At 44.4% G+C, this 15292-nt stretch overlaps 1 protein-coding gene across 3 annotated transcripts in view; it reads left to right on the top strand.

Moving 5' to 3' along the window:
* The window catches only part of LOC310854270 (alpha-1,6-mannosylglycoprotein 6-beta-N-acetylglucosaminyltransferase A-like), a 132346-nt gene that overhangs the window by 98476 nt on the left and 18578 nt on the right, over positions 1-15292 (top strand). For all 3 annotated transcript variants that reach the window (XR_014568890.1, XM_083758862.1, XM_083758863.1), the window contains exon 12: positions 14553-14702. Coding sequence is in view for 2 of the 3 variants with exons in the window: in XM_083758862.1 (XP_083614988.1) it covers positions 14553-14702 (150 nt within the window). In the remaining variant the exon portion in view is untranslated. The remainder of the gene's footprint in view (positions 1-14552; positions 14703-15292) is intronic.

The raw sequence follows: 15292 nt of genomic DNA on the forward strand, positions 1-15292 counted from the left end.
CACACACACATACCATTGTATCTGAGTATAATGAACCAATAGGATCCTCTAGAGCAGACATCACACAGGCTGGGGCAGGCTACGGTGACCTTGACCAACAGAATAGAGCAGACATCACACAGGCTGGGGCAGGCTACGGTGACCTTGAACAACAGAATAGAGCAGACATCACACAGGCTGGGGCAGGCTACGGTGACCTTGACCAACAGAATAGAGCAGACATCACACAGGCTGGGGCAGGCTACGGTGACCTTGAACAACAGAATAGAGCAGACATCACACAGGCTGGGGCAGGCTACGGTGACCTTGAACAACAGAATAGAGCAGACATCACACAGGCTGGGGCAGGCTACAGTGACCTTGACCAACAGAATAGAGCAGACATCACACAGGCTGGGGCAGGCTACGGTGACCTTGAACAACAGAATAGAGCAGACATCACACAGGCTGGGGCAGGCTACGGTGACCTTGAACAACAGAATAGAGCAGACATCACACAGGCTGGGGCAGGCTACGGTGACCTTGAACAACAGAATAGAGCAGACATCACACAGGCTACAGTGACCTTGACCAACAGAATAGGGCGCATGGACGTCCTGAACACATAAACGGCACAGCTGTCGCTGGCAGACGCATCAACAGGGCAGACGAGGGGAAAGCCCATCAGCTCAGACACATTAGCCACTAATCAGACTCCCCGGTGTGTTCATTAGCTTCCCTCTTTTAATTAAAGGGCTATTTTGAAGGGGCGACTGATAATGAGATGACTGGAGATGAGGTTTTTACATCTCCCACCCGTGTGCGTGTGTGTGTGTGCATGTGTGTGTGTGTGTGTGTGTGTGTGTGTGTGTGTGTGTGTCCATTTTAAAAGTTTGACAGCGTATGGAGAAATCCCCCTTTTTGAAAATAATCTGTGGCTCGAGAGTAGAATTCATAGTGAATATTATTAAGGCCCTGAGCAATGGGCATTCATGTCCATGCATAATCATAGGAAGATTATTTTGAAAGCAATTGTGAAATGATACAGAGATGAATCATATCTCTAGAAAAACTAATTATCTTCGTTCCCAGCTTGTAATTTTGAGACAAAGTTGAGACAAATCCCCTGTGTGGTCCCATGACAATGTACACATTATCTATCCATCCAAATGCATCTTTAACTCTGCTGTATGTCCATCTGCCCCATCTTAACCCATTCTGACCGGGCACCCATTTTGGTGTTGGCATCATGTTATGCTTTAGCTATTGAAAAATAGCAGATCTACAAGCTCATATCGCGCCACCGAGTGGCGCGATACGAGCTTGTAGGTCTGCTATTTTTTGAAAAATCGAAGAACGACTGACATTTTTAGAATCTGATCTCAGGTCAGAATGGGTTCATCAGACCAGTGTGTGTCCGGCGGAAACCTCGTATGAATCTGATCTCAGGTCAGAATGGGTTAAAACATCCTTCCGTCCCAAAGCCTGAGTTTTACTTACGTCGCCTGAGGGAGTCGTACACCATATATAGCCTATCTACATTATATTTCTGCCAGAGTGTAACTAAGTTTAACGTTTCGGCCTCACTGGCCTTCGTCAGGTACGAGTTAATTCTGAGCCTCACTGTTGAAATCCACCATATCCTCTCCAAACAACCCCAGCTCTGTATTAAAATATTACACCATAATCCTCTCCAAACAACCCCAGCAAGATATTACACAACTTTATATTATGTGGCGGATTTCAATGACTGGGCTTGCAAAACAACCTGACAAACTGGATGGAAGTGACAGCACTTGTAATTTTACAACCACTGGAAAATAAGGAAGTGTACTTTCCAAATAATGTAATGGAGTGTCTGTTTCATAGGTGTACACATCATCAAGCACACAGGTCCTATATACAGCACTAAGAAAGAATGGCAAACACCGTTCGTTTTCCAACCCTACAGAAAGACGAATTAACAAATTAATATTAGTTGTTTTTTTAACATTCATTAAATGCACTGTTGTCATCTCACATACAGTGCTGTAGTATGGTGATATTTGTACGCTGGCAGCCTGGCACACAGCATGTATGGAGTTGTTTTGTTGTTTTTGTCATTCAGGGCTCTGATAGCCTCAGGGAATAACTCTCGCTGTGTCACTTTGTGGTGACCTTGTGACACCACAGGCGCCCGCGTGTCCCGCAATGGCACAAACAGTCCATTACCAGGCTGATATCTCTCCTGAGGTGACATTCTGTCCTTCGGAATACGTTTTCCTGGGTGTGCCCGCTGCCCTGGCGCATACAATATATAGGCTCTAGGCCCGGGCAATTAGTTCAACCATCTGGGAAACTAGGCTGCTGAGCCAGCCTGACGGCGTGTCGCGGGTTCGACTCCCGATCCCGACAGCCTTATGCCATGTGTCTTCCCCCCCAATCAATGCTGACGCTATCACTTGGTTAAATAGTTCAAGAGAATAATGACTGAGGGGATCCTATTTCTGGATCTGGTGGTTGAGGTCTTGAGGCATCTGTAGCCTCTGTGAATGGGAGGGGTGGAACTGGATGGCAATGAAGAGCCTATAATACACTGTGCCGTTTTCACCACCCTCCGAGACAGTACAGTTTCCATACCAAGCTGCAATACAGTAGGTCAGCATACTTTCAATGGCACAGAGGTAAAGGTTTTCCAGAGGTCGGGTGGGATAGCTTGACTGGGCGACTGTGGCTCAGGAGGTAGAGCAGGTCGTCCAATGATCGAAGTGTCCTTGGGCAAGACACTGAACCCCAAATTGCTCCCGATGTGCTGGTTGGTACCTTGCATGGCTTCCGCCGCAATCGGTGTATGAATGGGTGAATGTAATGCACAATCTATGTAAAGCGCCTTGGATAAAGGCGCTATATAAATGCACCATTTACCATTTACTTTCCACAATCCCAAGAAAACGCTGGTGGGCCATCTCTCTCTCTCTCTCTCCTGTCCATCTCCACTGTGCACTGTCATTAAAGCCCCCCCAAAAAAATGTATTAAACATATATACTATCTATTATTATTATTATTATTATTTTGCAGTGGCCTTCACAAGCCCTGTCAAAACAGAACTCTTGTCAGGCCCTGCCAAAACAGAACCCGTCAACGAACTGAATTCTATCAAAAGTTGGCAGTCATGAAATGGAAATTGTTCCAGGGACCCTGGACGTGACATGCCTTACTGTATGCCCCTGCGCCGGAGTGGCATTCTTTCTTTCTCTTGCTTGTGGCCTCCTTTTGATTAGGTTAATGTGGGTTAGACAGGTGAAGTTATGTAAAGACACCAAAGCCCATTATGGATGGGTCCGATCGGTATATGCCAGGGTCACCACCTCACCCCCCCCCCCTCCCCCACTATACCGCATGAGGTGAGCCATTGTTAAAAGTGGACGACTGACTCATCTTTCTGACGCGCAGACAGACAATGGTAATTAGTATCCACTGCTTCACCTTCAGAGTGTTCCTCTCTGAGTGACAAGGAATGTAATTAAATTTGTGTGCGCACGCAAACTCGCATCCACGGGGGGAGGGGTGTGTGTGTGTGTGTGTGTGTGCCTGCGTAAGTGTGCATGTACGTACCTGCAGAAAACCAACCACATGTTTACAGAGATGTGTTCCTTCCTTGCACAACCTCCAAATTGAGATTCAAGCATTTCCAGTGGTGGAAATTAAGCTTTTAACATTTAACTAAGTACCGCGCACTAAGTACAATTTTGAGGTATTACGTGAGTATTTCCAATACTACTCCACTACATCTCAGAGGGAAATATTATACTTTTACTCCATTACAATTATTTGAAAAATTTAGTTGCCAGTTACTTTGTAGATTTTTATTTTTATTTCAGCCATATAGGCCTATACTTTTCAAAGCATCAGGAAAACACTTCCACGTCAGTTATTTGGCAGCTGCATTCAAGTTTTGGAGTTGTGTAGACAACGCAGTTCTAATTGCACATCAATCATTTTTTTTGGTTGTATGTTTTTGTTCTTTTTCTACCAGTTACTTCTGCAGCTTGAAGGCTAGTTGGAGTGAAACGTACGTGATTTAGAAAATATACGGTTGAGCTCCCCGTGGACACTTTCTAACACAGGCAGTGAAACAGCATGCCGCAGTGCAGCTTTAATAGGCAAACCGTCTAGTGCAACCCCATCTCACAGAAATACGGCGAAATAGCACGGAAATTGCAATTCCGTACCCCAAAATCCATACATAATTATTACACGACTAGTGTTTTGACGGCGTCAGAGGCATGGTATTTACTAGTACGGAAGTGCTATTTCGCCGTGGCTGGGTGAGTTCGGGTTTGACATTAATTACTATTCTGTCCATATCCGGTTACAACTCGGACGGGGCTGGGTCGGATCTACCAGACTTCGCAACGATCTACGCGGCAACTTGCGGCACTTTAGGGTAGACCTATCGGGTCAAACCAACGTTTTACACCACTCATTTTAGGTGACAGGTATTCTCATGTGGATAAACGAGAATAAACAGTCACATATTTTGAAAGTTGTCACCCATAATGACATGCCCAAAATTGGGTACCACCTGCAAAAGGACAGAGCGGCTAACGTACAGAGCTAGAATGTCCAGGCCAGCTCTGACGGGAGCCGTTTCCCTGGCAACACAGGGCTAGAGAACTCTGGACGATGGACAGGCAGGCGTGACGCTTCACTCTTTTCTACGTAGAAGACACAGACAAAACACACACACACACAGTTTCACTTCAAAGGGCTTTATTGGCATGAGAAAACCTAATGTTTACATTTGCAAAAGTGGAACAATTACAATCAAAACAAAACGTATGTAGAAATGAATGTCACAATATCCAATATATCCGTTTCTATGTACCGAGGTCGCTCGGTGCAGATAGTGCAGGAATACATTACACACAATGATTAGTATAGAACTATGTTTCAAAACAGATTATCTACCCAGTATGTATATAAATGAGTTAAGATCTCAGAGAGAGAGGAGAGAGTTTGTATGTGTATCACTTTCCCATAACAATCTAGAAGGTCAAAATGCTCTCAGAGAGAGAGAGAGAGAGAGAGAGAGATTGTGTGGTTATGTATGCATGCTCGTGTGAGCATATGAAAAAGGGATACAGTATACATTAGGGACTATGTAGTGAGACGGATGGAGGAGAATAGAAGATGTGAACAGAAGGGGGCAGACGGTTTGAAACTGACGTCCCCTTTTTTAATCCACATCAGAGGACACAGAGGGGAGACAGAACAAACACAGCTCGCTGACTTCACAGAAGCGCACACACACACTGTACTGTATACGGAATACATTTTTATACACAAACACATCTGTGTGTTGACAGACGCAGACACATACACAATGTAAACAACACTTCATGCTTGCTAATATACATGCACTTCCACACACACACACACACACGCACGCAGAAGCAGAAGCAGAAAAGTGGGGAATGAAATGTTGACAGGACTGAGCACAACCCACCCACATATTTTGAAGCTGACAAACAGACCACAGAAGCTTACAGTGTCTCACTGCGGTCAGTGCTACCAGGCATCTGTGCATAATGGAGGCCAAATGCTTCCATGGCTGTAAGCAAGTAGTTGAGTTGCCTGTTGAACTTTATTTTACCCCTTCTTGTTATGAGGTAATGGTTTTTATATTAGATCACAGGGCATATTGTTCTGTGGCCTTGCTGCAAGTATATGGGTAATTTACCACAAGATTGGATCTCCTGATGCTAGCCCTCGTGTTGAAGTACCAAGCACTGGTTGAAGTGCTCTGTTTTTCTCTTTGTGTACCTACTGGTTGAAAAAGTGTCTTCAACCTGTGCAAGCGCACGCATTCCTCCTGGTGTCATTAATTGCCGTCTGTGAAGGTTATTTATTTTGCCAGATGCTTGAAAAGCTCCTGGACTAAATGTGCTACTACCTAGTAGTAGTAGTAGTGACCGTATAGTGGACACTTTTTCCTGATTGGCTGCCTGGTCTCTAGGCTGCCTCTAAGCCATGGGTGTCAAAACCTTTTTCAAAGGGCGCCATATTAATAATAATAATAATAATAAACTTTATTTGTATAGCACTTTTCATACATAGAATGCAGCTCAAAGTGCTTCACAGGGCAGGACACAAAAATAAAATACAATAAAACACAAGTAGTTAAAATGATAGAACAATAGCAGAGAACAAAACCGAATAAAGAACATAAAATAAATAAAAACACATAAAAAAATAAAATAAAAAAATAAATAAAACTCAACTAAAAGCAAGGGTGAAGAGGTGAGTCTTGAGTTGAGATTTAAAAATGTCTACAGAGGGTGCGTGTCTGAGCTCGAATGGAAGTTTATTCCAGGCTGTTGGGCCATAGAAGCAAAAAGCTGCCTCACCGTACTTTTTTGTGCACATTCTTTTAGGCACTTCAAGTAGGCCAGCGTTGGAGGACCTGAGGGGGCGGCTAGGGACATATCTAGGTAGGCAGTCACGGAGGTACGGAGGTGCGAGACCATTGAGAGTTTTATAGACAAGTAACAGAATTTTAAAGTCAATCCTGAAAACAACCGGAAGCCAGTGCAGTGATGCCAAAACTGGAGTAATATGTTCTCTCATCTTAGTTCTAGTTAAAACTCTAGCTGCTGCATTTTGGACAAGTTTGGACATATTAGAATATATTACATCACCCAAGAGCCGACTACATTACCAAATATAACCAGACTTGCAGGGTAAAAAATGAAATAAAATAGCCTTTCTTTGACCCCTTCAGAATGAGACAACAATGAACAAGGAATCAATCCTTCCACCCCTTACCCCTTATCCCTCAACTTATTGGCCACTTTTTTATTATTTTGAAAAACAACGTGTAGACCTATTTAAAATGTTTTTCAACATAGTAAAATGTGGTAAAGAAGTTTAGGGATAAAGAGTAAGGCGCTTCCAAGGTAGTTTGAAAGAGGTAATCTAAAAGAGAAAACACCTGCACTCACGGAACTTTTGTCTTTAGACGCTTTGTTTTTGCTTCCAAGATAGTGCCAAGTGTCTATACTTCATGATGATGCACTTCACACAGGTGTGATTTTTACCAGCTGCTTCGAAGAAGCGGCGGTCAATATTCACCTGGGAGCAACACTGGTAGTTGACACTGGTAGTTGTCTAGTTGACACTAGATCTTTCTGCTGAGTGTTGCCAAGTCTGGCTGATGTATGTGCTCACCGCAAATATGTCCAGGCGGAAACGAACGACTCGGAACACAATAGTTCCGCTTTAGATAATCTTGGTTCCTACCTAAACTACTGCACTGAAACTGACACAGAGGCAGTTACAGTATAGCGGACCCCCGCAGATGATAATAATGCAGCTGGTAATTAATTGATTTAATCAATTTGGGCTTGTTACTTTATAGGTGGCAGTCCTACTGTAGCTGTGTGTGTGTGTGTGTGTGTGTGTGTGTGTGTGTGTGTGTGTGTGTGTGTGTGTGTGTGTGTGTGTGTGTGTGTGTGTGTGTGTGTGTGTGTGTGTGTGTGTGTGTGTGTGTGTGTGTGTGTGTGTGTGTGTGTGTGTGTGTGTGTGTGTGTGTGTGTGTGTGTGTGTGTGCTTGCGTGTGTCGTAGCTGCTGTATCTACCTACTCTGTCTGTCTGTGTATATCTATCATATATTTTCCTCTCTACTCTCTACTTGACTCTGGTTTTCTTTCTCTTATCTCTCTCTCATATTCTCACTATCTCACATGACCGACTAATAATACCTGTGGAGCTGCACTGAGCTAAACCTCCTCATAGACCCTGATTGCTGATGGTCTGTGGCAGGCAGGGTACTCTGATTACACTGTAAAAAATGAATTATGTGTGTAGGCTTTGTGCGTGCATGCATGTGATTGTGCATGCATGCACACAGTAAAGTTTAACTCTGAGAGTGTAGAATTGAACCCAGATAATAATGGTCCGTTCTTGCACCCATGTAGTGAGTATTGTTCTGTCTGTCACAGTGCTAGCTGAGGTCAATACGAAACATCACTTTCAAATGATATACATAATGTGTGGCTTGTGTTCGATTGTTTTCCTTCAGGCAGTGTAAGGTGCATTGCAGGTGCATCACAACACCTCTCTCTCTCTCTCTCTCTGTATTGTTCACCTGTGTACTCTTCCTGTGTAACTGTAACCTCTTAACCACATTAATGATGGAATCCCTATTTTTGGCATGTCATTATAGCACAAAAAAGTAACAATTTTAAGAAAGTTAAATTTGTTTAGTTGTTCCATTCCCCCCTTTGTGCCAGGTAAACAATATAGATTTATGAAACCGCAGATGAACATCCGCCACTGGCATGGGTGAATGTAATATTTTTTGCTGATACACCAAAGGCAGTCAACAAGGCGAGTGTCGGCCAATATCGATGTTCGGCCAAATTAATTTGTACATCCCTAATCCATGTAAGTGTATGATGTCTGTATGCATTATGTGAGTGGTGGCCAGAGGGGGGAGAAGGTGTGTGTGTGTGTGTGTGTGTGTGTGTGTGTGTGTGTGTGTGTGTGTTCTACAAGCTCACAAAGCGTTTTTGTAGCATAGACCTGGTTGCCTGTTTCCTTCTGGTTGAGACCACTCCACTGTGACGTCCAGCTAGTATACACAGTCCATGCATCCACTCGGCCCGTGACTCCACTCTCTGCAGTTGTCCTCCGTGCTGTTGCTGTTTTCCCATAACCGGGGCCAAAACTTCCTCTCCCTGGACGCCCATCGCTCACACCCTCCTCCTCCGCTGCTCAGACAACAAAAGCCAGCCACCGCATGCCTCCTCTCCGGTTTCCCTCTTCTCCGGCCAAGGTTTACAAATTCCCTCTGATTTACAAGGTCATAAACCAACCCGCCCCGCCACCCCCCTCCGCACTCCACCCTCAACCTCCTCCCTTCTCATTCGACTCTGCCTCTCTCTCTCTCTCTCTCTCTCTCTCTCTCTCTCTCTCTCTCTCTCTCTCTCTCTCTCTCTCTCTCTCTCTCTCTCTCTCTCAAGCTCTCCAGCTGAGGCTGTGAATTTTTATAAACCCCCGGAACGTGCTTCTGTACAAGGTCTCTGCTTCCCTTCTGTCAGAGCTCATTCACGTGGCCTGGGCCGGTGTAGCGGTCCAGGCACCTTAGCTTGGTTGGTAATCCAGCATGACAGCGTGTCGCGGGTTCGAGTCTCGATCCCGACAAACTTTGCTGTGCGACACTGACTCTGGGGGAGCCCGGGTTCGAACTGGCAACCTTGCGGTTCCCATCCGGCCACTCTACCCCTGAGCCACCGCCGCCCAGAATGGCTTGGGAAGGACACGTGCGTGCACATCCCAGAACCACCCCCCAACAACCTATTAGAGCCACAGTTGTGCACAAGCGAGGCACACATTACCGTGACACAGATTGACACATACATAGGTGGTCTCGGTATACTCGCCATGCGCTGCCATGCTAACGGCTGGTCATTACGCTGGGCAGCTTTCCAAATGTTCATTCATAGCCATTTTTTGCAGACTTTTGCTAGTGAGTGGAGTCGGAGCCAAGTATGCAACAGTGTTTATGTCCAAAATGATTGACCAGCAGACACTGAAAAGACATTAATTATTTGGTTCAACAAGGCTTGTGTGTGTGTGTGTGTGTGTGTGTGTGTGTGTGTGTGTGTGTGTGTGTGTGTGTGTGTGTGTGTGTGTGTGTGTGTGTGTGTGTGTGTGTGTGTGTGTGTGTGTGTGTGTGTGTGTGTGTGTGTGTGTGTGTGTGTGTGTGTGTGTGTGTGTGTGTGTGATATAAACAAGGTCTCAGGTCCTGTGTGCAGCTCTCCAGAGTGAAAGGATTACAGGGTATAGTGATTTCAACTTCTAATTAGGACTCCACAGACACACACACACACACACAGGACAGCTTTAGTTACAGCAGGCAGGCTGGAGTCATCTGATAGTCTGTTCTCTAGGGGGGACCTGTTGAATGGTTACCTAGAACACACACGCACATATACTGTACGTAGTACACAAACATATTCTACATACAGTTGTTGTTGCACACATACACACTTTCGCGTGGCAATTCCAAACACGTGATGACATACAAGGCAATCATGGGCATGGCTCCCCTGTACCTCCAGCATTATGATCCAGCCCAGCCCACACATCTAGAGCATTCTGTCTGCCCCTCCGTTCCCCAGTAACCTCAATCATTCTGTCTGCCCCTCCGTTCCCCAGTAACCTCGCGTCACCAGGCTTTCCACGTATTATTCTGTCTGCCCCTCCGTTCCCCAGTAACCTCGCGTCACCAGGCTTTCCAGGTATTATTCTTCCGGTTTGAGTCAAAGGATGTTCTGGTTTGAGGCCGGAGCCTGATGACTACAAAACAATGACTACAACATGATGTAACAATATCATCTGCTCCCGACCGGATCATAAAACCGAAAACCAATGCTGCCCAGGCTAGTTCCCTAGGACTCCTCCCTGGCCGTCGCTCCAAGCATCCTAGACCAGTGCTTCATCCTAGACCAGTGCTTCATCCTAGACCAGTGCTTCATCCTAGACCAGTGCTTCCCAAACGTTTTAGCTCAAATCCAAAAGACAAACTTTTCTCAGACTCTCAGACAACAGAGTCGTAAACAATTGTCAAATTGAATCTGTAAATACTTGTCATTCACGACAGAGCTTGCGTGTGTGTGTCAGGGCTGCCACATTGGACTGAGCATCCAGGGAAAATGTATTTAACAGGGTAGATGTCATTTCCTGTGTTCTGGTGATTTTATGGGAGTTTGACCTTTTATCAGGCTTTCTTTACTAAAATGATTGGTACAATTTCAGCCATTAAAAATGCAAAAAGTAGGCCTACAGAAATTGATTTGATGATTGAAGCAATGTAAGACCCATCTTTACTAATAACCATTCATTATTTAAGTGAACATCTGGTCCTCGTCTGGTCCTGCCCCAGAAATATTTTAACATGGTAGATGTAATTTCTAGTTCTGGTGAATTTTGGGTGTCAAGATACCAAATCCAGGAGAAATGACAATCCAGGGGTCTGCCAGGAGAACCTCTAGAAATATTTACATTTTCTCACTATGTACTGTATAACAAATACAGCCTTGGAAAGCATCCATATTCACATAGTAATGTGTGTGTGTGGGGGGGGGTTGTTTGTGTCAGAGAGACTTTGTACGCATAGTCTTGTTTGTTTGTTTTGTGCGCGCATGTGCACATGCTATGTAGCGCATGTGCACATGCTATGTAGTGCATGTGCACATGCTATGTAGCGCATGTGCACATGCTATGTAGCGCATGTGCACATGCTATGTAGCGCATGTGCACATGCTATGTAGCGCATGTGTGTCTTAACACCTGTGTTGTGTGTTGCCTTCAGAGCATCCTTTCATTATGGGAGGAAATGACAATGTTTCATTTTTACGGCCTTGTTGGACGGCTCAAAGACCAACGCTATGGTACCTTAGAGTGCCGTCCTTCAAATGAGCCTGGTTTCATCACCACACACGAGCTGTGAACGAGAACAAGACAAATGCCATACCCTGGTGCTAATAGTACACCCTCCCTTTTGCTGTTGGCTTTCATTTCTGTGTTCTATTTAGCAGCTACAGTACACGCTAAAATCCTCGGTGGTGTTTTGACCCTGTGGACCCGTGTTTCTTTATATGAAAGCCTTGCAGGGCTGGCTGCTGTGTGTGTGTGTGTGTGTGATCAAGGGATTGCTATCATACAGGGAGGTATTCTGGCTCTCATGTTATATTTCTCCTGAAGGGCAATAATGCTGCTTTGGCCAATGTTACGTTATAATGAGTTCAGGAGTACTGGGCTTATCAGCTATCCATTACACAACAAATCTGTGTTGTATAATACGTTTATATAAATCATGAAGGACTCAGGGGTGGGGCTAATGGGGGGGAAATGCATTTTGAACGTACACGGTAAAACCCAGAGTGTCGATTTAACTCTGAGCTTACGAATTGACTAAAATGGACCCTTGGCTATGCCATGTTGGTCCATTTCTACTCTCTCCCAGCTAGATTGACACTGAGTTTTTTACTTTGACATCTGGTGCCAGTTGTTAGTGTACTTAGTGTACTGCATGCTTCTTGTGAGTTCTGAGGACTTCCTTCCTTCTCGCACAATTCCCATTCTACCTACTCTCGTATTATCTTTTAAATGTATGTATTTCACATGGTATATGCTAAATATAATAATTAATAGTTAGGAACCAAATGGACGCTTACAGGTCTGTGACTCAGAATGTACAAATGGAACCAAATGGACCCTTACATTTGGTTCCGATTGTACCCTCTAAAAGCCTGTGTTAATTTAACTCTTAGGGCTGTATTTTGCGTGTCTTAACCCTTGGAATGCCAGGCCCAATTTTTTTGTTTGGGTAACAAATTGGCATATTTTTAATTCATCGTTTTAACATACAAGAAAGATCTGGTGGATTGAAGAGATGTTTTTTTCTTCTTCATTCATTGCAAATGTATTCTCTCGATTCACCACCAGATGGCGGGAAAGCACCATGATGCTGATTTTGGCTAAAATAGACGGATCTTCCTAAGTCACTTCCGGTTGAACGATCAACAACATCCTGTAGTAGTTTGACCCTAGTCAATAGCTTGGCTGGTCCGGATTGCTAAGCTAATGCTATATTTTTCATAACTAAGTCAAATTAACCTCAAATCAACCCCAAAAGATCGCAAAATATCACATTTTTTACAGCGACGCACATAGAGACGGCGCGCGTGCACGATAGCGCACGATCACGCGGATTTCGGCCGTTTTTTGGTAAATTACATCCAACATTAGTGATATTAGCGAAAAAATATTAATTTTTGCTCTTTTGACCCCGCGATAACTGATATTGATTGTCATTCCGTTTTTTCCGTTAACGGGAGGTTTAGATTTTTCGATTAATTCCGTTTTTTCCGTGAATTGTAGGCCAAGGGTTAAGTACCAGGTCTTATTACTTAACTTAAGACCTGGAGGCGTGATAAATGCCATTTGGCTATTCTGAGTGTCCAAAGAGCATTGAGTTAAGTAATATGACCTGGTACTTAAGACACGCAAAATACAGCCCTTAGAGTCTAAGCCCAAACCACACCAAAGGGTCAGGTTGGGACAAAACCGTATTTTTATAATTTATTTTTGACAAAACCGTTTTAAGGTCAAACACACCAATGCATTGGTGTGGTCAACCTTTAACATCGTTTTGTCCCACCGCGGCCCTTTGGTGTGGCTAGGCCTTTTAAGTATTAAATGAACACAGCGTTTTACAGTGTTGATTGGAGTCCTAGAGATAAAAACAATTAAATAGAAGATGATAAATCATATCAAATAGGGGTCTGTGGCCAAATGCATATCAAACTGGGGGTCCTTGAAATTGGAAAGGTTGAGATTCACTGACTAAAAGTTAGTTGAGTAAGATTGTAGATCTTGTGTAAAGATTGTGTAATTTAGGCAGATTTTCCTCCGCCTGTTTGCCATTTTCACTTGGAACTTGTCTTGTGTGCTCTCTCGCCAGATGTCCGTTGAGGAGACATAGTGAGGTATTCTGTGCTGTGGTCCATTTGGATGTGGATGTCTGGCCGCCGAGATTAGTAGAGAATTTAAATTAGTCATACCTTTTTTTACCAGATGAATAAATAGACGGAAAGGCCAGCCGTTATTAGTTTGCTGAAGAAATTGGCGGTGTGCGCGTTTTGTTTGAAGTTGAACTCAAATAATAATGATCTGTGTTGTCTCTCACTTATCGGGACCTTTGACTGGGCCGAGGCCCACTGCCCACTATGACTTGAAATGAGAAAGAGAAATACGTGGAGGAGTTTTCGATGTGTGCCACTGCGTTTAGCGAGCAGCATCGGGGGCTGCTGCTTATCCTTCCATTAGCCTTCCATTAGATCAAGGCACTAGCGTTAGGATTAGTAGGCTCTGATTATAGAATCCGATATAGTGGATTAGGTAGGGCTCTGATAGCACACCAGCGCCAGTGCAGGCTTTCATACGCAGATATTTGTATGTCTGGCTTCCACCGACACCAGATGGCCAGGCAGGTAGTTGGAATGAGAGATCACAGATACACATGCTGCTAGTGTAGAGTGATGATGACGCTGCTCCACTGCTGCTAAAACGAGGTCAGGTGTCATTCACTATACACAGAAGAGAATAACCCTTTCCAATTAGAATCCTGTATCAAAGTTTTAAATACATAGGCTGCATATCCACATAAGGCCTGTTCTGTTTGTTATGCAGAGAATTTTCCCATCTTTGTAGATGGGCAAATTCGCTGCATAACACAGTGGATCACATCCTGACGCATTGTGAGCTTGTAGATTGGCTATTTTTGAACAAAGAATCTTTTCAGGCGCACAACGGGAAGTCAATTCGTTAACCAATGTCTCTGACAGGGAGAGTTTTCAGGCAAAATCATTTATTTAAATAATGTCTCCCAAAATCCAAATCCCAAGGTCGGGTTCGATTTCCGAAGTTGGACTGCTCCACAGTATTATTATAGGAACGAGATATCCAAAGTACAGTATCGATAAAGTCTTACATGCATTTTCTACATTCCTTGCAATTGCAGGATAAGAAGAAATACCTGGACTCTATCCACGGCTACATGGACGTGCACGGCACCGTGCACGGTACGAGCACTGTCCATCTGCCCAGCTATGTGAAGAACCACGGGATTCTGAGCGGACGAGACCTCCAGTTCCTCCTACGAGAGACCAAGGTGAGACCACCAGTTACCCTTTTAGTGTTGGTATTACGTCATGCTTTAGCTATTTAAAAACAGCAGATCTACAAGCTCATAGCGCGCCACCGAGTGGCGCGCTACGAGCTTGTAGGTCTGCTATTTTTGAAAAAATCGTGAAAGTGTGCCTCAAATTTGGAATATAATATTTCAGAACAAACGTTTTTTAACTCAAATCTTTGCATCTGGGGAGGTCCCTGGAACAACATATTTCGGTCTGAGGCCAATTACAGATAATTTTTGGGGGTCCTTGACATGAAATATTGAGTGATATAGGCCTAGAAACATAGGTATTTCAGAAAACTGTCAGGATTTAAAATCCTTTTTTTTTTCAGGCCTAAATGGGTTAACTAACCACTTGAACCCAAGCATGCCCTAGTCTTGTTCCAGCGGTTAGTTGTGAGCTTCTAGATTGTCTATGTTTGGCAAAGACATGTGTAGAGTACCTCCCCCTGGCCAGCCGGGGCGCCTGATGGAGGGGAAAGATACTGGTCGGAATAACTTGTTCCTTCCACGCGCTACGTCCGGCCGGGGAAACGACCCTGTCGGGGGGGGGGGGGGGGGGAAGA

Source organism: Protomyctophum parallelum (assembly GCF_964188405.1).
Source record: "Protomyctophum parallelum genome assembly, chromosome: 23".
Taxonomy (NCBI): Eukaryota; Metazoa; Chordata; class Actinopteri; order Myctophiformes; family Myctophidae; genus Protomyctophum; species Protomyctophum parallelum.